This window comes from Xylona heveae, assembly GCF_001619985.1.
Source record: "Xylona heveae TC161 unplaced genomic scaffold L228scaffold_5, whole genome shotgun sequence".
Lineage (NCBI taxonomy): Eukaryota > Fungi > Ascomycota > Xylonomycetes > Xylonales > Xylonaceae > Xylona > Xylona heveae.
The window spans coordinates 146,764-169,987 of record NW_017264197.1 but is presented as its reverse complement, the minus strand read 5'-3'; the positions used below and the strand labels follow the sequence as shown (position 1 = coordinate 169,987).

The following is a 23,224-nucleotide window of genomic DNA, read 5'->3' as shown; positions in this document are numbered from 1 at the left end:
GTAAGGCGTTGAATTATCAGTAGACTTGTCTATTCAGCTACCTAGAATTTACAAATTGAATGTAGAATGTGCGTATGTTCCTGGAAGAAGATAAAGTACTTGGCATGAAAAGTATGAAAGCTATTGAGGAACAGAATGCATAGGCACGAGAAAAAAAATAAATAAATAAGATTAAAAAATAATTAAAAAAGAAAAGAAAAGAAAGAAAAGAAAGGAAAGGTGACAGGTGACAGGTGACCATATCGTGGAGGCGCTGAAGAGTGAGTATTAAATAGAAGCAAATGATGAGCACAGTGGCAGAGATGACCGAAGCATCAAGGGAAGTACAATAGTACAATCCCAGCTGCGAAAGTGCTATGCTACAGCCTACCACCCCTGCAAGGGCCGCATCTTGACCTGTAAACCTCCAGCCGGCTTCATGGTAACGCCGCCCTTGGCATGAATCGGCTTATCCGGATCGGCAAGCTGGAGCTCAAACCGACCGACCACTGCAGCGAGCAGGCAGGCAAACTCGGCTTTGGAAAACGACTGGCCGATACACGAACGAGGACCATGCAGAAAAGTCATGAACGCATAGTTGCTCTCCGCGCCACCGGAGTTGGCCTTGCCGACTCCCATCCAGCGGTCCGGGTTGAAATCATCGGCATCTTCGCCCCACAGGGACTTGCACGTGTTGATCGCGAGCGGGGAGACGATAACCTTGGTTCCCTTTGGAATGGGCTGGCCGAGAATAGTCGTGTCGACGGCAGCTGCACGCAGGGTCATGGGGATCGGGGAATAGACGCGCAAGACCTCATTGCAGACGGCTCGAAGGTAGGGCAAGGCCTCAATCATTTCGGCCTGCATGTTGTCTGCCCAGGTTTCGTCGTCGAGAGGGGGAAGACGCTGGCGGATTTCCTTGCGCAGACGGGTCTGCATGGCGGGATACTTGCACATGGCGTACACGCCCCACGTGAGTGCCGCCGAGGTGGTTTCGTGTCCTGCCGCGAGGAAGGTCATGGTTTGGTCGAGCAGGTTTTCGTCGCTGAATGCTCCGCTGTGGAGCGCGACTGAGATGATGTCCACGCCTGATTGCTCTTTGCGTGCGAGTTTCTCCTTTTTCTGCTGGATCAGGGCCAGCGAGGTCTTGCGGATCACTTTGATGGCTTCGCGGAGGTCTTCGTTGCGCTTGACCGGTATAGCGCGGAGAAGCCATTGCGGAAGAAATTGGCCGATAATGGAGAGGATCAGGCCTTGCTTGCTAGGAGTAAGGATGCGTCGGTATACTCTGTTGAGCTCGCCGTTGGGGTTGTCGATGGCGTTGAAGTCTTGGCCCATGCCGGCAATCCCGATAATGTCGAGCGAGACCCGACTTGCCCAGTCAGCAAACTCAATGGTCACTGCAGAGTCGGTCGACCCGTCTTGAGAAGAGCGGTTGGCGATTTCATTGCCAATGGCCTGCACGACGTGCCGCGATTTGGACCAGAAAGTGGGGTAGAGGTCTTTGATGTGACGATAGCTAAAAGCCGGCATGAGATTTTTGCGTTGGAACTAGAGTTATTTAGTGTCGTTTATTTGGGGGAGATTTTCAAAAGGAGGAGTGTTTTACCCTGTGTTCATCACCTTCTGCTAACAAGATGCCAACGCCCGTCAAGGGTTTGAGTACGTTTCGCGCCTGGGCCGGCTTGACAAAGTCGTAGGGCCGCTGGGTGAGAACTTCGCTCAGGCCTTTGGTGCTAAAGACAATGATTCGTTCAATGTTGAAGAGTCCAAGATAGCGGACCAGACCATCGTGTGGGATCGTGCGGTTCCAATCTCTGGCAGGTTGACCAGACGGTTCCCGCAGAATACGACCCAGTTGACCAGTGAACAGAGAACCTCCCTGTTGAATGTGAGCAATCGTGTGGATCATTATGGTTGTTTTAGGATCAAAGTTCAGGGGTTGCATACCGTTGGCTGAGGGAGGTGACGGAGGGGGCTGAAGAAGTGAGGGTAAACAAGGACATTGTAGAATGCCCAAACAAAGATTTCGAAAAGAAAGGTAACCAAGGCCGTCCAGATATGAGAATTGCGCATAGAGTAACCTGGGAGATGGCGAACAATGACAATCGAAGCAGCCCCGGCCAACAAGGCGAACAATTTCAAGGAAAATGGAAGCATTCTGGCCATGATGCGGTCAAACAAAGATATCATACAGTAAATCTATCATAAGCAGATAAGAAAGGAATGACACTTCTGACCGATCAAGACGCAGTGAGGTTCACCAAGGGAATAAGATGGTAAATGAACTTGAGAAGAGTGAAACGACGAAGGAGGATTAGAAGAAGATGCGGCAGAAAAGGCAAAAATAACGCTAGTCCTGCACATATTTAGCAAACACTCTGGCTTGAATCGCTAAACATTCAATTTGAGAGCGTACATATAATCTGGCAGTGCAAAAAGGATAGATATTCACTAAGGTTACAGATACAGAGCATATTCACACGGGGACTATCGGGATCAGCTATGTACGTCAATACAAACGGAGCAAGTGTTGCGAAGGTCATCTCGTCACATGATAAGAGTAAAACTTATTGGATGCTCTGGCCGCCAAATGGCCTGGCTTCCAACCGAAGGCAACCAACGGGTCAATGCCCCAAGGATCGAAAAAGAAAGGGCAAAAAGAAGAAAAGAATACGAGGTGAAATAGAAAAAAAAGAAACGAGAGCAGGTGAGTTGTGAGGGATGAGTTGTGACTGCGGGGAGGTTACGTGGAGGGCAAGTCCACGCGCATCGACATCATTACGCGAGGAAGTGGAGCCGAGCGGTCGCATAACCTATAAGGGTTAGTGTTTGCGAGATCAGGAGCTTACCCGGCTCAACTGCCGAAAGGGTGGAAATGACATACGTAATAATATATGGGGAAAGAATCGTTCGTAGAAGCACTGCGCAACGTCAGACTATTCGTGTCGTAAATGGTGAGCAGTCGAAGTTGCCCTGCTGTCTCCATAATATCTTGCTATCTCCACAACTTTTCTGCTCACCACTTCAGTAGGATGCTGATTAATGTTGATATGATTTTCGATGCCTTTCGTAAGAAAAATTAAGGTTGTCGACATATTAAGACTAGCGCCCTCTGACGCGATATCTCTCCGTTATCGTATGCTTCCGAAAATTATCCGAGCCAATCAAAAACATGAAACGCTATCGCGTACCCCTGGATGACACGAGCTTGTTGTAGGAGTATCACTAATATTCTGATATTTTCACACTTCAATCCTCACATTACAAAGCAATAGTAAACGCTCATCCCCACGTTTGATGCCAAAAGCTGTCATCATGTTTACTCGGCCCATGGGTAATATAAATCCATTTCCTTCTCTTCATCCTTGTCCCATCCAGTTCGGCTTGTTCCCACCTTGACTACGTTCAATCAACACCTCTATACGCCTCTTACGCACGCACACCATGCCTTCCTCTCACCACGCCAACGTCCAGGAGCCTCTGGGGGAAAACATCCTGGCCAATCGTGCCGCACCTGGAGTATGTTTTTCAAATATCCATCATCAGCATCGCTCATTCCATTTTCAATTACTTACCAGAGATATGTCAGATCCCCTACTTCACTCCTCTCCAGGACCCGCCGGCGGGCACGGCCGCAGACCCTCAATCCAATGGCACTCACCCGCCTAAGCTTTTTCAGCCGTTGACCTTGCGAGGCTTGACCATTCCGAACCGCATTTGGGTACGTCCGCCCATATCTCCAATATGACCAAAAAAATCGAAAACCACATTACTAACACAACATTTCAGCTCTCCCCGCTATGCCAGTACTCTGGTGAAGACGGCCACATGACCGACTGGCACTTGGCTCACCTCGGCGGCATTGCCAAACGCGGTGTTGGTCTCACTATCATTGAAGCCACTGGGGTCTTGCCCGAAGGCCGAATTACCCCGCAATGTTTGGGTCTCTGGAAAGATTCCCAAATTGAGCCCCTCAAGCGCGTCGTGACGTTTATCCACAGCCAGGGCCAGAAGGTCGGCATCCAGCTTGGTCACTCTGGCCGTAAAGGCAGCGCTGTCGCGCCCTGGCTCAGCAGCGGTGCCGTGGCCACCACGGAGCTTCAGGGCTGGCCTGACAATGTCAAAGCCCCCAGCGCAATCCCGTTCAACGAGCACCATGCGCAGCCCAAGGAAATGACCAAGGCGGACATTGAAGAGGTCAAATCCGCCTTTGTCGCAGCCGCTAAGCGTGCCATTGCTGCTGGCGTTGACGCCATTGAAATCCACAATGCACACGGCTATCTCCTCCACTCGTTCCTCTCGCCTGTATCCAACAAGCGGACCGACGAATACGGTGGCTCCTTTGAGAACCGCACCCGGTTGACGCTCGAAATTGTCGATGCCCTCCGCGCAACCATTCCCAAGGAAATGCCTCTTCTCCTGCGTGTCAGCGCCACGGATTGGCTCGAACACGAATCCTATGAGAGCTGGCGTGTCGAAGACACCGTCAAGCTCGCAGGACTGCTTGCTGATCATGGCGTCGACCTGCTAGATGTTAGCTCTGGAGGTTTGCACGCGGAGCAACAAGTCACTTCTGGTCCTGCTTACCAGGCGGGCTTTTCAAAGACCATCAAGAAGGCTGTTGGCGACAAACTCGCCGTCTCTGCGGTCGGATCTATTGAGTCTGGTGCTCGGGCAAACGAGCTACTCGACGATGGTCTCGATGTCATTTTTGTTGGCAGAGGCTTCCAGAAGAACCCTGCCTTGGTGTGGTTCTGGGCCGAAGAACTCGGCGTGGAGATTCAAATCGCCAACCAGATCCGCTGGGGCTTTGCCGGCCGCGGCGTCAAGAGCATTAAACCGGCGTATAAGAATTAAATATCGCCCTTTTCTCCCCTAAGAGACTCACGAAATCATGATGATTTATAATTTCCTTTCAATTATTCTTTCTCTACACCCTTCAATATTCTGCTCATACCTTTGAAGCATTTGGGGAAACGGTAGGAGTGGGCTTTTGCATTTATAGAATATGGCTCATCTAGGACGGGGCGTTTGCATATTTGCACATCTCTTTCCCCCCATCCTCTCAGATCTGACATCTGTTGCGTCTGCTCCGCATTGCCTACGAACAAGGCAATACCATAGACTTAGTCATTTTATTAAAAAAAAAAAGCCTCGTTCTTCTCTTTACAATTGAAGACCGCAACTGGCTATTTCACGAAAGGACCTGTCCAAACCACGTCCCGACTCTTCTAATGTCCTCTTCTCCCCCAACACCTTCCCCATCTCGACGTGACCCATTTACACCTGCATGCCGTCCAACATCGCTGCTATCCCATCCGTATCCCCAGACTCCAGACCCAGTAAGTTCCTGTACTTTTACAATCTCCTCTGCGCGGCTCTTGAGCAGAGCTTCTCTGGCCTCTTTGACCTGCTCTCCTAGTTGCTGCGCATCGCTTGTCTCCAACGTAGTATCATCATACCCATGACTTCCTCGCTCATGGTGATACTCGTTCTCATGCTCGACCTCGCGGAAATGAACGGCGCCAATGTCCCTGCTCATACGCTCCTGCGTGACAAGTGCCCGTCGAACGAGCTGTGCGAATTCAATCCCCTGGTCGCGCAGCACGTTCTGTGCGCCAAGACTGATGCGTAACTGGGGCAGTTGTAGAGAGAGGCCGGGCGGAGGGTACTTGCGTGGAGATTTGCGCCGTTTGGTCAGGTTGGATATGACGCCGTGGTAGCCCTGGATGTGGGAGTTGGTGTCGGGGTTAGGAGGGTGGGAGGGCGAGGATGAGGATGAAGAGGATGAGATACGGGTATCTGGAGAGGAAGTGTCTGATGAGGGACTCGTAGGATTGGTTAAGTGAGAATCGGCTTCAGCTTCAGCGTCGGCTTCGATTTCAGCCTGGTGCTCAGGATCAAGCAGATCAATCCCCGGCGTACGAAAGAAGAGTGCCGGGCTGACAAAGGGGTCGAAATACGCATCTTGATGCGCAAAGTAGAATCGTCGAAGATTTAAAACTTCTGACGCGGTGGGTTGGCTGGTTTGGTTGTATTTGTGCCAAGATGTAGATGCGATACGTGACCTTACGGGACGACGTAAATGGTGAGCAGACGAAGCTTGTGATTCCGCGGACAAGTCGGGGCGCAGGTCCGGACTTGAAGTTGGAGATTCAGCGGAATTGTTGTCTTGTGCTGCTGCCGTATATGAAGAAGATAATGACGCAGCATACAGGAGCCCCGGCCAGTCCACGATTGGGTTCCCCACGGCCGCAGCAGAAATTCTGGTCCGTCCCATTTGACATTCTGTTACGGCGAGCATTGCTGCGAGACTTCCGCCTAAAAGTTGCCCACAGACTCCAATTGGCGTGCGTGACTCGCAGAGGTTGTCGACCACCCAGTCATAGCCAGTGAGTACGTCGTGGATGGGGAGAGGATAGTGGAGAGTTCTATAGTTTAGTCGGATGACAGGAAGCCCGCTGCCGGATGATAACGCGGAGATAATGGCATCATCTTTGGCGGAGTTTATTGAGGACGTCGTTGGACTTGAGAAGGAGGAAATGCCGTCTATTTGACTTGGAGAATGCGCGTCTGAACGTGGATCCTTATATACATGGTCAAATCCAGATGGGAGATAGATGATAGGAGAGCGAGGTTTCGAGTTGCTCGCGTTTGGTTTCGTTTCTGGATGGAAGATACTGAAAGAAAGCAAGGTTAGTACCTAATACGTGCAAAACAAGTGTTGAGACGTGGGGGAATGTATTTACTCTAAAGTGATATGTCCGCTTGAGCGACATTCGATTTCAACCTGCTCCACACGCGAAGACGGTTCAATGAGTGTCGAGTATTGCCTGGGTCGAAGCCATTGGCGGCTGACTCGTGGTAGAGACGACCGCAAGCATAGTACTCGCGCCAAAGAGGAGGGAGATAGCCATGACGGCATACTATCTTGATCGGATCATGGCCGGTGCCGGAGTGGAAAGTATTTGGACATTGGTGTTATGGTTTCATCGGTGGTAATCGATCGGAGGTCGGATCTCGGTTTCCCCACGCGTTTCTCCGCGCGCTCCTTCATTGCCAGAGTTATAGCTCTCAACCATGCTTTAACTAGCATTCGCTATGGTGTCAACTATAACTCAGTTAAGCCTAGCTATACTCGACTAGCACAAGAGCTCTCTTTAGTCCGCCGTAGTATCTACCCATTACCAGACAACTCTCAATCTTTCTGTTAGACGTCCTCTTTGCATCTTCATATAAGAAGTCTTTCAAATTAAAGGTCATCTTTATACTATATCAATTACAAACTGCTCTATTATCAGCTAATCAAATGAGAAATTGCTTGTCTAATCGAATCTCCAGCGTCATCTCTCAACCTGGCAAACTAGACAAGGCCTCCTAGGACAGGTTGACAGTACCTCCTATCTCTTGGGAAATATTAGGGATGAAACATGACATAACTTCTGCTACCCTGCTACGCTTTCGTGTTACTGTGTTTCTCCGAGTATTGTGCCGTGTCGCTGTTTGTCTTCATTCTATTCGTTGAAACTCTTGTCAGCTACAATGGCTTTCTTCCCTCTCGCAATGAAGTTTCACCGAGCCGGTGGAGTAAGACGTGGGGGGCACCTTGCAGGCCCCAAGCCTCTCACCACCGCCTCATGTTCCCTTTTCCTCAAGTCCGTTTTGGTAATGATTGACTTTTTCTTGTTCAAAGACTTCTTCTGCGGGCGCAGTGGGAGATGTGAACTCTCCGATATGTTCCGATGGAAACATATCTACCTTCCAGAAGCGCATGCCCTATGCGTCTAAGAATATTTGAGCTAATGCTTGGGGCGGAAACTAGCAACATGACAGCATATCTCATTAACGATGTTTTGTCGCCGGCCCGAGTGTTCCGTCGTCTGCCTTTGCGCGCTCAACATCACAAACAACCGAGATAGACGGCGTCAATAGTGTACGGCACAGCATTACTGGACTCCATCCTTCAGGCCTCCTTATGGCATCCATGTACTCATCAACCTAGATTAATAATGCAGCGGATGTGAAATTTAGTGGATACTCCACATGGGATACTCTGAATGACGCACCTGGAGACTTTGTCTTATCAAACTACCAATGCCAAGCCTCATCTGCCATCGCATAAGGAAAGGCGACAGGGGATGGCATCATGGCGCATCGGCTGTATCCACTACACACCAGGATCCTCGGGACTTGGCAATGTGATAACAGCATCTGTTTGGACAAATGCGAAACATTTGAGCTTCTTCGGAGGTGATGTTCTCCGATACCCATGATGTCCGAAATGTTGTCTTGGACTTCTTTCCAAATGGATAAAGCATATAATACATGCATCATCCCCCAGTTTCTGTCATCAGATTCGTAAGTTCAGATCCAACATCAAGTCCTGAATTTTTCATTATAAATTGAATAAGAAAAAGTGTCAAGGAATGATCCCTCCGATCACCTACCCTTTCCCAAGAAGACACAAACCGCCACAAGCTTTAGACAGTCATTTGGCTGTGCAGTATCATCAAAATGATCCGGGCTGATATCGTTGATATTGCTGAGATGGAGCTGCAACACTTCAAAGATGCGCCGCCGGCGTACCCTGATCCACCATCATATCGACCAGATAGGTACAAGACGCTGTCTATCTATCATACTGGCCTTACTGGGAGAAGCTCGCTCATCACGACATCCTCGCCGCATTCTCCGTTGATAGTCGGCCAGTCCACCCCCAACAAGCCCGTCTACTACTCGGACGTATCCTCCTGGACACTAGGGCAGCCATCAGTAACGCTGCATCGTGGGGGCAGCAACCGACGCCGCGTCCTTGCGGTAGCTCAATTTCCATACGATTCCACCGATATCAAAATCGGTATGCTCCATGGCGACTGTACGTTGATATAATCACCCGTCTTTAACTCCAATCCTCCTTCTCCCCCCACCCCAATCAAAAAAAGGGAAAATAACTAACCACACACAGCCCGCATCATGGGCTCAACCAACTACGACGAACTTGACACCCAAGGCAGCGTCAGTTGGCAGTACGCGCGCCCTCCGAGCCTTTCCAAAAACTACTTTTGGGGAATCGCCGGCCTCCCGGGCTATTCTCGCGGCGAGCTCGTCTTCCGCATCCCGACTGATATGATTGACGGAACACTTGGCCAGACTGGATCTAGTCGTGAAATCGAATTCGTCTGGAAACGGACACATCACGACCACATGCAGGTTCCTTGTGACGACGACGACGGAGGAGTGGTAGGTGGTGGTGGAGGGGAAGAAGATGTATTCGGCGGCAACACAACTACGACCAGCAGTACAGACAGTCACCGCCGCAAAACTGCCCACTCTTCGTCATCAACAACCTCGAACAGAAGAATCCCCTTTGATTCATTCAAGCTTGTCCCCGCGCATGATCCGTCAGAAGTCGTCGCGCAGTTTGTGAGCAGGAAACTTTTCAATCTCCATTTGCGTGATCGAGGCCAGCTCGTGTTCCGCACAGATCTTGCCGCTGGACAAACGTGGGAGGCGCTCGTGCTGATTTCCCTGCTGAGCATGCTCGAGAAGGAGCGTCGGAGGGCATATGCGACGCAGGGATTGTCGTCTTAATTATGACATTTTATCGAATATGATATTTTCATCTTGTCATCTTGTCGTCTTGGAGTACTACATGGTCATCCTATCATCTTGGGAGTATTACATCCATCATCTTAAAGTCTTGTCCTTTTTGTTGTCAGTATATAGTTGATACCCTCTTACAGTGCACATACGGCTCATATAGCACACAATATACACATGATATATCATACATTTTAAAACATTTTGCTATACTACTCCTACTCCTACTACTGCTCTAGTACTCCTACTACCACCGCTGCTCTCAAAGGAAAAGGACAAGACACTCCAAATTATATAATCTTTTATTCCATTCTGATACGGAGTACTCAAGAAACGAAAGAAAAGCCCCCCTTTTGGCCTAGGCGTATTAAACTACCAATTGTCCGAAAATTGAAACAAAATACACTAGTAGTCTAGTACATTCCCCAAATTTCTGCTCCATCCAATTTTCAATAACATTTTCAATAACAGGTCCGATTGTTCCATTGGTCCATTTTTACATGGTCCATTGTCCATTGTCCAGCTGTAAGCGCGGACGTAGAAATGATACGTGTGGATTAAATAATACATGTTGAAAAAAAAAAAAAAAGGCCGGTGGATAGGAAATTCTTGAGTTCTGAAAGGGGAAAGAAGAGAGAGAGAGAGAGAGAGAGAGAGAGAGAGAGAGAGAGGGAGAGGGAGAGAAGTAATAAATAGGTACCTATGTGGACAATAATGGGAACGTAATATAAAATAAAATAATTTAACACCCTAAAGACGATTCCCATTCCCATTCCCAATCCCAATAAATGTGAATGAATAGATACCTTGATAAATAAAATAAAATAAATAAAGAAAGAAAGGATGAGTAAATATATAAAAAAAATTAAATAAATACGCCTTGAGAATTGGCTGGATAAAAAGTGATACGCCGTGATAAATAACAGATAGGATAAAGTGGTACACCTTGAAAATATGAAAGGAAAGAAGTGATACGCCTTGAAAAGATAAAATAAAAAAAAAGACCTAAATATGGAATAAAATAAAAAGACATGAATATGAAATAAGAATTGATAGGCCCTTCTCTACCCATATGCCCAATGTCCAATGCCCAATGCCCAATGAAAAACTCAAACTCAAACTCAAACTCAAGACTCCATTGATCCGCAGCGGCTGCCTCCCATATGACTAAAGTCGCTCGCACTCAAGCCCATGAGGACACGACCGCCCATGAAGCCGTCTGAATTGAGCGCGTCCTGGGAGCTAGAGGATTCAATACCCTCCATGGCGCCTAGGCTGTGTTGGTTCTGGCCGTCGTCGGCGAGACTTGGATCTAGATTTGTGCGATCGAGTGGCGGGGGTCTCGTATTTGTCGTTTGGTTTGATGTATTTGCTGTTGTTGATGATGATGAGTTGGAATGGGCATTGTGGAGTTGTGAAGGGGGAGGCGCAGAAGAACGGTTAGCACCGCCGCCGCTGCTGTCGATACCGTCTGCGATATGATGATGATTTTGATCTGCGTCGGCATTTTGATTCGGTTTGGAATTCGTTGATAGGTTGTTGTTGTTGTTGTTGGCTGAAGCAGTGGCAGAAGGCGGAGGTGGTGGTAGCGGTGATGTGGAATAGTCAAAGGACAAGGAGGATGATCGTCCTGGTTGTGAGGGACCTGTGCCATTGACGGGAAGAGGAGTAAAGGATGAGGAGGATGACACGTTGCGTTCTTGTGATTGTGATGGTGCTGTTGCTGTTGCTGCTCCTGGTGTTGCGCTGGTGCCAGGTAATGGCTGCTGGCTCAATAACCCGTTGCTTGACTGTCGATTTTGTTGCACGATTGCTTTCCATTTTGCAAAGAGGCGGTCATAATCGCAGTCGCACAGCTCGGGGCCGGAAACCGCATCGAGCTCTTTTGCGACAGTCTTGGTGAGGGCAAAGGTTGCAGGTGGGCAGGTGAGGAACTCGCGCGGTTCATGGCGGGAGGTCAAGCGGTCGACTTGTGAGCGGAGATGCTCGACTTGTTGCTGAAGCGCGTCAACCTTGAGTTCGGATTCCTTTCGTCGTTCCAGTTCTCGCGCATATGCTCGGAGCACCTCGAGCCGCCAAGAGTCTTCTTTTTGCTTGTCCGCCATGGCTTTCCAGTGGCTATATGCCTCCATTAAATGTCTTATAATCTTGTCTTCTTCTTCCTGCCCCTGCTGTTTGGGCCCCTGGTTGCTGTCTTGTCCATTTGTATTGTTGCCCTGGTGGCCGTTCGGGGCGCCATGGCCGTCTCTTGCGCTGTCGCGTGAGCCGCGCCGTAACCTCCATTGATGAAACTGATCATGAAAATATATTCGAAGGGATTCAAGTTGTGGCTGGCCCGGTGGATCTATTGACCAAGACCCACCAGTGGCGAATGGCTGAGTTGAAAACAATGTGGAGGGGGCAAAAAGGCATTTTAGACAGAGCGCCGGGAAAGTCAGGGTGAGCGGATCATAATCGAACGGAGACGGAGGCGGAGCTGTCCTTGCGCTGTTGAAATTGAGGGACACAGTCAGTTACAATTGAGTTGAGAGATCCAGGGCTAGGTTCTCATGAAGGGAAGCTTACCTCGCGGCCTTGACGCTTGCGAGTACTTCACGTAAAGCTAGTTCTGCGGCTCGTGCATTGTCCTTTTCCTCCATCACCTTTCTGCGCATCTCCAGATCCGACTTTTGCTGTACGTGGCGCCATCGCGAATCATCCTCCTTGGTTGGGGGCAAGTCTCTCATCACACCAGTGGCATGCCAGTCAAGCTCATTGAGTTTCAAACGCAGAAACGGTCGGCCCGATGAAGGTGACTGTGCCTCTTCTGACGCAAGTGGTCTTGTTGCTGAAGGGGTGGAAGCATCGCGCTTGGCAGAATTTCGGGGCTGTCTGCGCGTGATGCGCTCTCGAAGTTTGCGAATCTCATCGACGTCGTGAACGCCATCTGGAGCCTTGGGATTCTTCTCCTTGATATAAAGATCGAGATGCCGTCCCAGCGATGACGACGTGAATGCTTGCTGACAAAAAGGGCATCTCTTGTCCTTGGGCGCCGATGCTATAGACGGAGTGTCGCCGTCCCGGGTAGAGCCGGGGGTTGTTATCGTAGGCTCGGTCATGACAAGCTCTCACCTCTCAGTTCATGCGCACGATCTGGATGGTGAGAACACAAACAAGTTTCGTCAAATAGAGTTACAAAATGAATGAAGAGGCGTATCGATTTATAACGTGTTGAGCTTCGAGCGTCGATTTGGAATATACCGAGCCAAGGGGACAGCTGCAGGTCGGGATGTGGGTGAGTTTGTAGTCGGTGAAGCTGGCGACAGATGACATCGATGCAAATATGGGGGAGCAACACGGCATTTACCTTTTGGGTTTGGCCCGATTTAAAGCAGCAAAAAAGTAATACTCGTAGGAAAAGGAGAACTCCAACAACCTCTAGCAGAATTACAGTATTAGTAGCGTCGTGAGGCGTCTAACTTGATCATACTTCACTAAACTTTTGGATGATTATTATTATTATTATAATTACGGCTATCTGAGCAAAGCCCAGCCACCATGTTCGCCTTACCTTTCTGTTTTGAGGGATCCGGGGGGAGAAAATAAGACGAAGAGCCAGAAGGGGGCACTTTTCCCCTTGTGGAAAAGGAGCTTCCGTACGGTGGCCCCGGGAGCTGAAAGGGGAACAGGAGCCATGGTCACCAATAGTTTATCAGCTTTAATCCCCTCCGTTTACTCTTTTGGTCACTACATTCCCCCTTTCTTCTGCATACGTATCCAAGTAGCCGCCCGATCATAGACAGGAGCAAAACCAATTGCGCGTTTTCAGGGCTTGCGAGGAGATTTGGTGCACATTATTTTTGACCATCTCTGTTCCCGTGGCGGTGACTAGCCGTATCATCGGTTTCGGCGCCTAATATTAGAATAAATAACACAATAGCCAATGTATCTCCGAAGACGTGTTTAGCGTCTTTCCCATGAGAAGATCGATGAATTGTCATCTGCACCGAGGAACAGGTCTTCCGCTGCAATGCAAGTTTTGTGCATCCGAAGCGATCGTAACTGAGACATGGGGAGGGTGAATCCCGCTAGATGATGAGATACATCACCTTCTCTGCCAAGCTCACATGCGAATTGTTCTGCAAGACGACCCCGCCTTAGATGAAAAGAAGGAGAATTTTGATTCATCAACATCCCAAAAGAGTATCGTTGATTTGATCCATCTAGTTTAGTCTGCGGATTCTGGCATTTGAACTTTGGTTGTGAATGATATACCAATTGATCCAGATCATTCCGCGACAATAATCTGCAGGAGTAACTATAGACTTTCCACACAGCTGTATCTGTACCGTCTGTCTTGGTCGGATGCAAAAGAAATGAATCCGCGCTCCCACTTTCTGCTATAGTCAGTTGGAAATATGAGATTTGATCGACGAACACATCGCGATGACGATTCTGCCAGTCCATTACCGGCTGGCAGGATTAACCGACACCTGTTCATTCAGATTAGGGTTATCGGTATGTCGCACAGCTCACGGTATTGTCAGCCCCTTAAAGCAAGGTACGACAAACCTCACTGCGTAAAGTTTGGCAACATATTCACATGTCATGACTGAACGGATGATTGAAATTTCAGACATCTGATCAGCCGTACATTTGCCGGACATTGAGATTGATACGTTTTGATGCCATCCACCCTCTCCATTCGTCATATTCACCGCCTTGCTGTCCCTCTTCTTTGCCACCAGCATCGAATGCCTGTCCTGGCCAATCTTTCAGGGACTCAGGACATGTCTTCTCCAAAATTTTGGGGACACCGTGCCAGGCAAACCTTGCTTGCCGTGACATATACACGACGTCTCCCGAGCGCAACCTCACAATACAGTATCGTGCGCTTGTCCCATTGTCAGAGGTTGGATTATCCTCTTCAACCCCGATGACGAAAATGCCATCACATCCTATACTTAGACTGACCAGTCCTCTCTCACTCTGTTCACTCACGTCACGATGAAGACTAAGTGTGTCGCCAGGAGTATAGAGGTTGACAATGGCTGCTTCTGCCTTCATTTCTGGAAAAATGGACTCCAGGAGGCGTGCCACGTCCTTCGGGAAATCTGGCGGTGCATCTGATGGGTACTCTTTCCGAGTCCAATCATATTGGCCTCCGAGAGTGACCCATCGAAGCTTTCGCTGAAGAAATTGAGATACGGTAAGAGGCTTATGAATCGAAGCATCTTTTGGTGCTAAAGTAAGCGGAGAGTTTGGGGGATAAGAGAAGAAAGACTGATGGGCTGTTGCTCTGCCATCTTCTGGGCCTTCCGCCTTGGTGGGATATGGCACGTGATAGTGCAAATGAAGGTTTGTCTTATGACGGGGATCAGAAAGATCTCGATGCAGAAGACGCGAGAGAAGACAAGATTGCGTATCTAAGGGTATCAGAGATGGTAATATGAGAAGTCCTATTCAAATGCGTCAGAAAAGTGCCCTTTCAAACATTCGAAGCAAGCGTACCAGGAAGGCCTTCCAATTCGTACACACTGGCATTGTTTGAAGCCTCGATGATTTCGGATTTTTCACGGTCCGAGGCCTCATTGAGTGAAGAGCATATCTTTCGCAGAGCCTCTTCCGGGATAGATTTTATGATTTTTAACTGGCTCTTCTGCTCTGGTGTGAGCCCTCGGACAAAATCAATAACGTTCGGATCAGCATCGATTTGAGCTTGAGTCAGTTTTTGATACTTTTTATAGATGGCCCGGAGCTTCTCTGGAGGCCGCTCATGAGCATTATAATGTTGCATTCTCTCTTTCTGCTCTCTTTCTATCTTGACAAATTTGGACTTCTTTTGGAATTTGGAATTATTTGTTCAAACATGCGTGACAGGATTCATACTAAGGCGTTAGAGAGCAATTAGTTCGTTAAGAAGCGCGACGCCAACCGTAGAAAATTAACCCTCGGGAAGCTCCATTTTAGCGTGTTTAGTTTGGCGGCGTGTCGCTGGGGTGTGTTTACCGACAAATGCACGAACCTGGCCCTGAACGACAGACCAACTCCGTCGATCAAAGAGGGTCCCTGCTCTTTCACACGGCAATACACTCGTTCGAGACCCTTGCCCCACCACAGACATTGCTCTCAGAGAGTTCTCCTGTTCAAGGACTTCTTTGATAACCTGTCTTGGAACTGTTTACAGGACGCGGCGTCCCAGAGATTGACTGCTGGTTCTTTTCTCATCTGTACGGTTTACTGAGCACCGGCCAAGAGTTTGGCGAGCTCGTTCAAGATGGAAAACTACCAAAAGATTGAGAAGATTGGCGAAGGTATGTATTTGATCTAGAAGGCCTTTCCATTTAATGCCCATAGTCCGCATCCCAGCTTCGATTCTCTGTCTTCCATACCCAGTTCCGATTCCCCGTCGACTAACCGAGAACTCTGACTCGCAGGAACCTACGGTGTTGTTTACAAAGCTCGTGATCTGACGCATCCGAATCGTATTGTCGCCCTAAAGAAGATTCGTCTGGAGGCCGAGGATGAGGGTGTGCCTAGCACTGCCATTCGCGAGATCTCGCTGCTTAAGGAGATGCAAGACCCCAACATTGTCAGCTTGTTGAATATTGTTCATGCGGACGGCCACAAGCTTTACCTGGTTTTCGAGTTTCTCGACCTCGATTTGAAGAAATACATGGAAGCTCTTCCGGTTGAGCAAGGTGGTCGTGGAAAGCCCTTGCCCAATGGCTCCGGCGTTGAACTTGGGCGACTCGGCCTTGGCGATGCGATGGTCAAGAAATTTATGAGCCAATTGGTCCAGGGTGTTCGTTACTGCCACAGCCACCGCATTCTACACCGTGACCTCAAGCCACAGAACCTCCTGATCGACCGCGACGGTAACTTGAAATTGGCGGATTTCGGTCTTGCTCGGGCCTTTGGTGTTCCTTTGCGAACCTACACACACGAGGTCAGTGCATTTCCCTGAGATGCAAAGAGCTGAATGAGCTAACGAGTAAAGGTCGTGACCCTGTGGTATCGAGCTCCGGAAATTCTCCTTGGTGGTCGCCAATACTCCACTGGTGTCGACATGTGGTCGGTTGGCTGCATTTTCGCAGAGATGTGCACCCGCAAGCCTCTCTTCCCTGGTGACTCCGAGATTGACGAGATTTTCAAGATTTTTAGGTACGTTGGCACTGCAGGTAAAGGGCTTCTTTGAGGCGTGGCTAACTTTGAGTAGAGGACTTGGCACCCCGGATGAGAACATTTGGCCCGGCGTCACTTCGTTCCCTGACTTCAAGCAGTCTTTTCCAAAGTGGAGTAGAGATTATAACCGCCCCCTCGTCTCCGGTCTCGATGAGGACGGACTCAATCTTCTCGACCTTATGCTCGTCTATGACCCTGCCATGAGAATTTCCGCCAAGCAAGCGTGTGAGCACCCATATTTCCGCGAGGGCTCAACGACGTACAGTGGACACGCCCCGCGTAACGGCTTCCGCTAGTGGCTGGACTGTCTATCATTGGACGAGATTCAGAGGAAGAACGGGCTGAGCACATGAAGAAACACTGCGGGCAGTGATGCCGCATAAGTTCCACCCTTTGCATCTTTCCTTTGTGACACTCTGCAGCGAGAGGCAAACAAAATTTCCCTTTGTGCAGTCCTTCTTTGCATTCATGCATGACTACCATGATTTCATTCTTGTATTTTAGGGTCACTAATTTCATTTGGGCTACGAACAACCGATATGAAGAGTGCGTATTTGATGGGTTCTCTGAAAGCTTTCCAGTATCGGTTCAACTGGGGGCATACATTACAGTACACGTTTTTTTATCAATTTACTGTGCATTTCAATGGATGTTTGCAAACTAGTGTGCATTTTGTGACACCTTTCTGGTATTGATTGAAAGTAGTGGTATCATAGGATTCCCCAATGTTTCTATTTGGCTATGAGTCCTTTTCCCCCCTTTGGTGGAAATTATTGAGACCTGGTCGGTTAGAGCTTCCCATTGTTGATATATTTCCCTTTTAGGTTGAAACTACAAGCGAGACGACGCACGTGGTTGGTGGAGCGGGAAGCAACCTGGTCCATTCAGGAATCCTGGAATCCTCCACTAACTTTATTGACGACAACGACAACTCCTTGATCGTTTGTATCAGTATATCATGATTCGTCAAGTGTCTGGTTTTATCTATGACCGTTTGAACTCGTTCCTTTTACAGAGAGAGAAGGGATATGGATTGAAGTGGACTACGGTATAATAGTGTTCTGGTCCCGCCTATCTCTCTGTATACGGCCCGTGTTAGCGCTGAACTTGGAATCGTGGGGGGCGCGATTCGCTCGACTTAAGACAGCACCAGCGTGTCAGCACTGGCCCCGTTGTACCAATCAATAATGCAATTTCCTTTTATGCCATAACGCATGCACATGGAAAGCGCCTTCGGGCATGATTTACCGTGCAATTTCATCTGAGCCAGAACGGACATGAGAAATGCTTGAACATGCACTTTGGTTATTTGGATGGTCACTAAGCACTTGACAGCTAACGAGATATAGAGATTTCCCCAGCTTTGGGGAGGGGTTACATGGAGCTGGATCTGCATGTACATGTGTCGGCTTGGGACCCCTAAAATTCATTTGGACCCCACCTCTTTTCTGCTTTGTTGATGCTGCATCGTCCAATAACTGCAGCCACTCCTCAGCCGCTTCAGCCGCTAGGTACCAGCAGCTGTCAGCATTCCCTGCTCGAGGGCCATGCTCGTCCCAGTTCTAGATTCCAAGCTTTCTACTAACGCGCGCTCTCCAATCGCTGAAACCTATATAAACCACACGATGGCCTCAATTTTTTTGGCCGGATTTTGCCACTTTTGGGCACTGGCTATTAAGGTGCCCAGTGACTGCACTTTCGCTAATATCAACTGATTGAAATCTTATTTGTACAATTGTGTCACATACTTCTCATATCAAGATGAGCGCAACCAGTGCAGCGACTGACGTCCCTACCAAGGCCCCGACGAAATCACCGCAGACCGCAATTGATGATTTCTGGGAAGGGTTCAACACTAAGTATCCTGGTGAGGTCGTGACGGTATTACCGAGCAAATTTCATGCGAGACGGGTTGCAGAAAATGTTCCCAGAGGCGCAGTCCTTGCGGAAAGCGCGACAACGTCCTTCGAAGAAGCCAAGGCCATCTGTAAGGCCAAGGTGGAGAAAATTGCAAGAGAGTGCCGTCGCGTCAATCAGAAATATAGAGACCCGCATTTTGATATCGAATTCGATTTCAAACGTGGCCGCCGTTATTGCTTGGATGGATTAGTCAAGGATTGCTTAAATCTCAGCCCGAAATCCGTGAAAAGAGTTGAGGTTGGTTTGACAAGATTTTCCTTCCTCGTTCCATAAACATGTTCTGACTTTCTCAGGACATTTTTGAGAACCCCCAGTTTTATATTAACGGCCCCACGGCGAGCGATGTGAGACAAGGGGGGAATGGCGATTGTTGGTTTCTGGCAGCATTGTGCACCTTGTCTAATAAGGAAGAGTTGCTGTCGAATATTTGCGTCGCGAGAGACGAGCAGGTCGGTGTTTACGGGTTTGTGTTTCACCGAGGTAATTCCTTTGTCATTGTCTTTGACAATTGATCACGGCGTTTGCTCATGAGTTCTTAGACGGCGAATGGATCTCGGAAATCATTGATGACAAGCTCTATCTTACAAAAGTCGATTATGATGCAATGTCAGAGCAAGAGCGATACAACTGGAGCGAAATCAATCGCGCGGATACCGAGGAAGAGTGGAAGAAAACCTATCAGTCGGGCTCTGCTGCGTTGTATTTTGCACAGTGCAGCGAGCAGAATGAAACATGGCTTCCGCTGCTTGAGAAGGCATATGCGAAGGCACACGGGGATTTTGGCGCCATTGAAGGAGGGTTTGTTGGGTAAGCGCCCATCCCATGGTGTCCCGCGAATGTATGGACGGGAGTTAGTGTTCCATCTCTTACATTCAAACAGGGAAGCAATTGAAGATTTGACTGGAGGAGTGACCACGGAGCTTTTCACTTCGGACATATTGGACAAAAACAAGTTTTGGAAAGAGGAATTAATGAATGTCAACAAGACTTTTCTCTTTGGCTGTGCCACCGGCTACTTTGGAGAATGGGCATTCAAGCGTGGCATCGTAGCAACGCACGCTTATTCTATCATGCAGGCACGGGAGGTCAAAGGGCACCGCCTTCTGTTGCTGAGGTTGGTTGCCAATGGCACGATATTCTGACTCGAATGCTAATTTCCTTCAGAAACCCTTGGGGAGAAACAGAATGGAACGGCGCGTGGAGCGACGGGTCAGCGGAATGGTAAGCAAGGAAAATGCGTTTAAGACCAGAGTGAGCCTAACATATTTTGCAGGACCCCTGAAATGATGACTGAACTCGGACATTCGTTTGGCAATGATGGGGTAATATCCTTCGTTTCTAGGAAGCCAGATGTCCCACGCTGACGGAATTAGGTGTTTTGGATATCGTATGAAGACCTTCTTCGCAAATACCAACAACTGGACAGAACTCGTCTATTCGGCCCGGGATGGAATGTCGCGCGACAATGGACCAGTTTAGAAATCCCATGGACCGTTGGTTACCATGACACGAAATTCCGAGTGACATTGGAAAAAGACAGTCAAGCGGTGATTGTCTTGACGCAGGTTCGCAATATGTTTCGAATCTAAGTTAATAACATTCAAGATGTTGCTGACCGAATTTAGCTGGATAGTCGATACTGGAGGGGCCTCGAAGGCCAATATCGATTTACCTTACAGTTTCGGCTTCACAAAGAAGGAGAAGAGGACTACATAGTCCGAAGTCATGGGAATTACAACATGACTCGATCAGTAAGCACTGAGCTCGAACTCGAAGCTGGCTCTTATTTAGTGTTGCTTAAAATCATCGCGACTCGCTACTCAAATGCTTCGACTGCGGAACATGTTCTCAAAACCACTTGTAAAGACAAGAGAGATAAATTGCTTCAAATTGGTCTCTCGTACGATCTTGCACATGCCAAAGGGCAAACAAAGGAGACGGAGAAAGAGAAAGAGGAGCGGGAAAAAAGGGAAAAGCTGAAAAAGAAGCTGGAAAAGAAGCGGAAGCTGGAACAAAAGCGCAAGGCTAAGGCTGAGGGAAAGGAACTGAAGAGGAAGGAAAAGGCCAAGGCGAAGAAAAAGGAGGCCAAAGCCAAGGCGAAGGAGGCCAAAAAGCAGGAGAAGGCGCAGCGGAAATTGGCGAAGGCGGCAAAGAAGGCCACAAATGATGGTCTTCGGGCGAGTGGCAAAGGCGCAGAGCAAGCAAGCACGTCATCCCACACTTCAGGAGATGCCATTCTCACACCGCCAGACGTCGCCGAACAGCAGGCTCATGAAATGGAAAAGCCGTCCAGCTCTTCTGCACACTCGACTACTGTTGCCGAGGAGAAGAAAGATGGCGACGCTAAAAGCCCAGCCAACGCTGATTCTGACTCTGAATCTGAGAGTGATGATAATTCATCCGAATCCTCAGATGAGTCCGAGTCTGAAGCCCCAGCTACAGCGTCGGATGCCTCTAAACCGGAGGAGAACCCGTCTGAGAAAAACGGTGACGACAAGGCAGAAGACGATGAAGATGACGACTTCAAGAAGGACCCGTGGAATGCAGTCTCCGTAGTCGGTCTTCGCGTCTTCACAAAGGATTCAAATGCGACTGTGGAAATTGTCAGGCCTCCACCCGAAGACGAGATTATAAACGCATTGGATCTGGATGATGCCGCAGTTGATGCGACGGTCGGTGGCGCAGCTGCTTCGAATCTTGCTGCAGACGGTCTGAAAATTGAGAAGACGGGCAATCAGTAAGCAGTATATCCACTGTGGCCACTCTTAGCAGTTGTAGCATCATTGCATCCTTTTCTAGATTGTCTCGCTTTTGGTAGCGCATTGCATTAGCATATGATATTTTTTCTTTCGTTTGTCTGTTTTTTGAAGCAAAGTCCCAATCAGCCTTGTCCCATTCATCACTTTTTCTTTTCAATTCTGTGACATTGTCATCAAAAAGCAGTGAGGCAAAAGATCGTCTCGTGTCTCCTAGTCTTTTTCTAGCATTATTCGTTGACAGCGGCTCATTCTGCTCTTTAATAGAAAAATTTATACAAAATTTCCACACAAAGTCTCTTTTTTTCCTTGGAAGTTGTGAGGCAGGAAAACAATGAAACGAGTGAACCAACATTAATTCACAGCAAGATTGTACTTTTTGATTACCAGATACTCCGTATGCGTGGGGTTGTAGCATAGGTGGCTTTAGACCGCTTAGTGGGAATATCCGCAACATCCGCAATCCCGCCATTATTCCGCATTAACTCCATCTACCCACAATCCGTAGTTGGTACATCCTTTTTGTCAGCAACAACCGTCCTTCAATGATTGCTAATCCATTGTCTGATAATGCGGACCATGTGTTATTGAATAAAGTATGATTTTGAAGGATTTAAAGAATTAAGTCCGAAAGCAGTGAGGTATTTGTTTCAAGAGGCGATTAAAAACATAGGGGGAGTCATAACTGCAGTGGAAGTGTTGATCCCCCGGGACTTCTCAGCTGTAACTAATGATACTAAGGTTAGCGGCTAAACACAAACATCTATTCGTGGGATTAAGAACCATCTACAACTGTTTGACTATTGAGAATAACATTAGCGGAGTCTTTCACTTTATTCAATTGCTTCGTTAAGAAATTGAAATGGATCAAACACGTAAACTAAACAAAGCCAAAGGAAAAAAAAGGAAATTAAGCAGGTGAAGCGGTTGAGCGAGGTCTCTCACCCGAGGCAAAGCCCACTTGCCGGGTGGGTTACCCGGAGGCGGTTGAATCCATCATCATTGGACGATGGCTGCAGAAGACGATTTGTAAACACCCCGGTGATGAGTTCAGTTCCCGCTAAACTGCTGGTCCCCCGGAGAGAGAGACGGGCGCCCCAAACCCACCTTGTTGCTAACCTCATCCCTGACTGACACTAGATTCGGTGATAACATTGGCGTGACGCGCTTCTCTAAATTTTTAGTCGGCGGAACACCATCTACCAGAAATGGCGGGAAGAAACGAATGTTTCGCGGCCCCCGTGGAGATGAAGGCTTTCTCTCGCCCTCCGGCAAGCTCTTGCTTTTACGCCCCCTGTTGGATCACATTGATCCGATCTGACTCTATCTTATTGGTTTATTTCTCATCATTCGCCCAACGATCTTAAAATGACAATTTTTGCTTGGTAACGAAGATCGTCTCGAGAAAACGGCCCTTGTGGAGAACTGTGGTCTTAGCTTCGGAGAAGATGTTATATATCCGCACCCCTCGCCCATCTTGTCAATTCAATTGATTTTAATATCCGACCAACCCGATCCGCCGGCAAGATTTTTATATAGACCCCTTCATCCCTCTTGTCCATTCGTTTTGCATTGGTACACTCTGAGTCCGCATGGAACAGGGGTGTCGGGCCTGGCATTGAACGTGACCAAGAAGGATACCAGCCGAGGATACGGAATTTATTCTGTGACGGCAACATTGCTCGATTGAATCAGAAAACCCCGCCTTTGCGAGCTTTGACCCGGCGGAGCAATCCCCATAATTAGATAACGATCGTCTATACAGCCTTTGATTAGCTGGTTCAAATACAGTCCTGTCACCT

General features: G+C 48.5%; 8 protein-coding genes across 8 annotated transcripts; 4 read left to right on the top strand and 4 right to left on the bottom strand.

Annotated features, from left to right (window-relative positions):
- Positions 1-366: 366 nt before the first annotated feature.
- On the bottom strand, positions 367-2,055 carry L228DRAFT_210984 (cytochrome P450 monooxygenase-like protein; the record flags this gene model as incomplete). The annotated part of the gene is made up of 3 exons (XM_018329876.1): positions 367-1,530; positions 1,589-1,861; positions 1,930-2,055. The coding sequence occupies 3 exons, from the start codon at positions 2,053-2,055 to the stop codon at positions 367-369; spliced, it is 1,563 nt and encodes a 520-aa protein (XP_018188082.1).
- Positions 2,056-3,426: 1,371 nt separating this feature from the next.
- Positions 3,427-4,839, top strand: L228DRAFT_253078 (FMN-linked oxidoreductase; the record flags this gene model as incomplete). The annotated part of the gene is made up of 3 exons (XM_018333728.1): positions 3,427-3,501; positions 3,572-3,703; positions 3,772-4,839. 3 exons carry the CDS (start codon positions 3,427-3,429, stop codon positions 4,837-4,839), a joined length of 1,275 nt encoding a protein of 424 aa, XP_018188081.1.
- Positions 4,840-4,965: 126 nt separating this feature from the next.
- On the bottom strand, positions 4,966-6,907 carry L228DRAFT_282635 (hypothetical protein; the record flags this gene model as incomplete). Its single annotated transcript, XM_018336028.1, has 2 exons — positions 4,966-6,662; positions 6,732-6,907. 2 exons carry the CDS (start codon positions 6,905-6,907, stop codon positions 5,177-5,179), a joined length of 1,662 nt encoding a protein of 553 aa, XP_018188080.1. The 3' UTR covers positions 4,966-5,176.
- A 1,280-nt stretch (positions 6,908-8,187) lies between these two features.
- L228DRAFT_260704 (hypothetical protein) lies at positions 8,188-9,750 on the top strand. Its single transcript, XM_018334283.1, has 3 exons — positions 8,188-8,363; positions 8,400-8,857; positions 8,948-9,750. Exons 2-3 carry the CDS (start codon positions 8,497-8,499, stop codon positions 9,571-9,573), a joined length of 987 nt encoding a protein of 328 aa, XP_018188079.1. The 5' UTR covers positions 8,188-8,363; positions 8,400-8,496; the 3' UTR covers positions 9,574-9,750.
- Positions 9,751-10,215: 465 nt separating this feature from the next.
- L228DRAFT_282633 (hypothetical protein) lies at positions 10,216-13,014 on the bottom strand. The gene is made up of 2 exons (XM_018336027.1): positions 12,148-13,014; positions 10,216-12,069 (listed from the first exon to the last, which is right to left on the bottom strand). Exons 1-2 carry the CDS (start codon positions 12,678-12,680, stop codon positions 10,710-10,712), a joined length of 1,893 nt encoding a protein of 630 aa, XP_018188078.1. The 5' UTR covers positions 12,681-13,014; the 3' UTR covers positions 10,216-10,709.
- A 1,191-nt stretch (positions 13,015-14,205) lies between these two features.
- Positions 14,206-15,446, bottom strand: L228DRAFT_260702 (hypothetical protein; the record flags this gene model as incomplete). The annotated part of the gene is made up of 2 exons (XM_018334282.1): positions 15,073-15,446; positions 14,206-14,987 (listed from the first exon to the last, which is right to left on the bottom strand). The coding sequence occupies exons 1-2, from the start codon at positions 15,356-15,358 to the stop codon at positions 14,206-14,208; spliced, it is 1,068 nt and encodes a 355-aa protein (XP_018188077.1). The 5' UTR covers positions 15,359-15,446.
- A 158-nt stretch (positions 15,447-15,604) lies between these two features.
- L228DRAFT_255859 (cell division control protein 2) lies at positions 15,605-17,385 on the top strand. The gene is made up of 4 exons (XM_018333899.1): positions 15,605-15,875; positions 15,999-16,510; positions 16,562-16,725; positions 16,781-17,385. Exons 1-4 carry the CDS (start codon positions 15,839-15,841, stop codon positions 17,040-17,042), a joined length of 975 nt encoding a protein of 324 aa, XP_018188076.1. The 5' UTR covers positions 15,605-15,838; the 3' UTR covers positions 17,043-17,385.
- Positions 17,386-18,549: 1,164 nt separating this feature from the next.
- L228DRAFT_197472 (cysteine proteinase) lies at positions 18,550-21,338 on the top strand (the record flags this gene model as incomplete). The annotated part of the gene is made up of 8 exons (XM_018329611.1): positions 18,550-18,903; positions 18,960-19,146; positions 19,206-19,473; positions 19,547-19,780; positions 19,831-19,887; positions 19,940-19,988; positions 20,040-20,231; positions 20,292-21,338. Coding segments are annotated over 8 exons (2,388 nt in total), but the record flags the coding sequence as incomplete, so codon positions are not given.
- Positions 21,339-23,224: the final 1,886 nt, after the last annotated feature.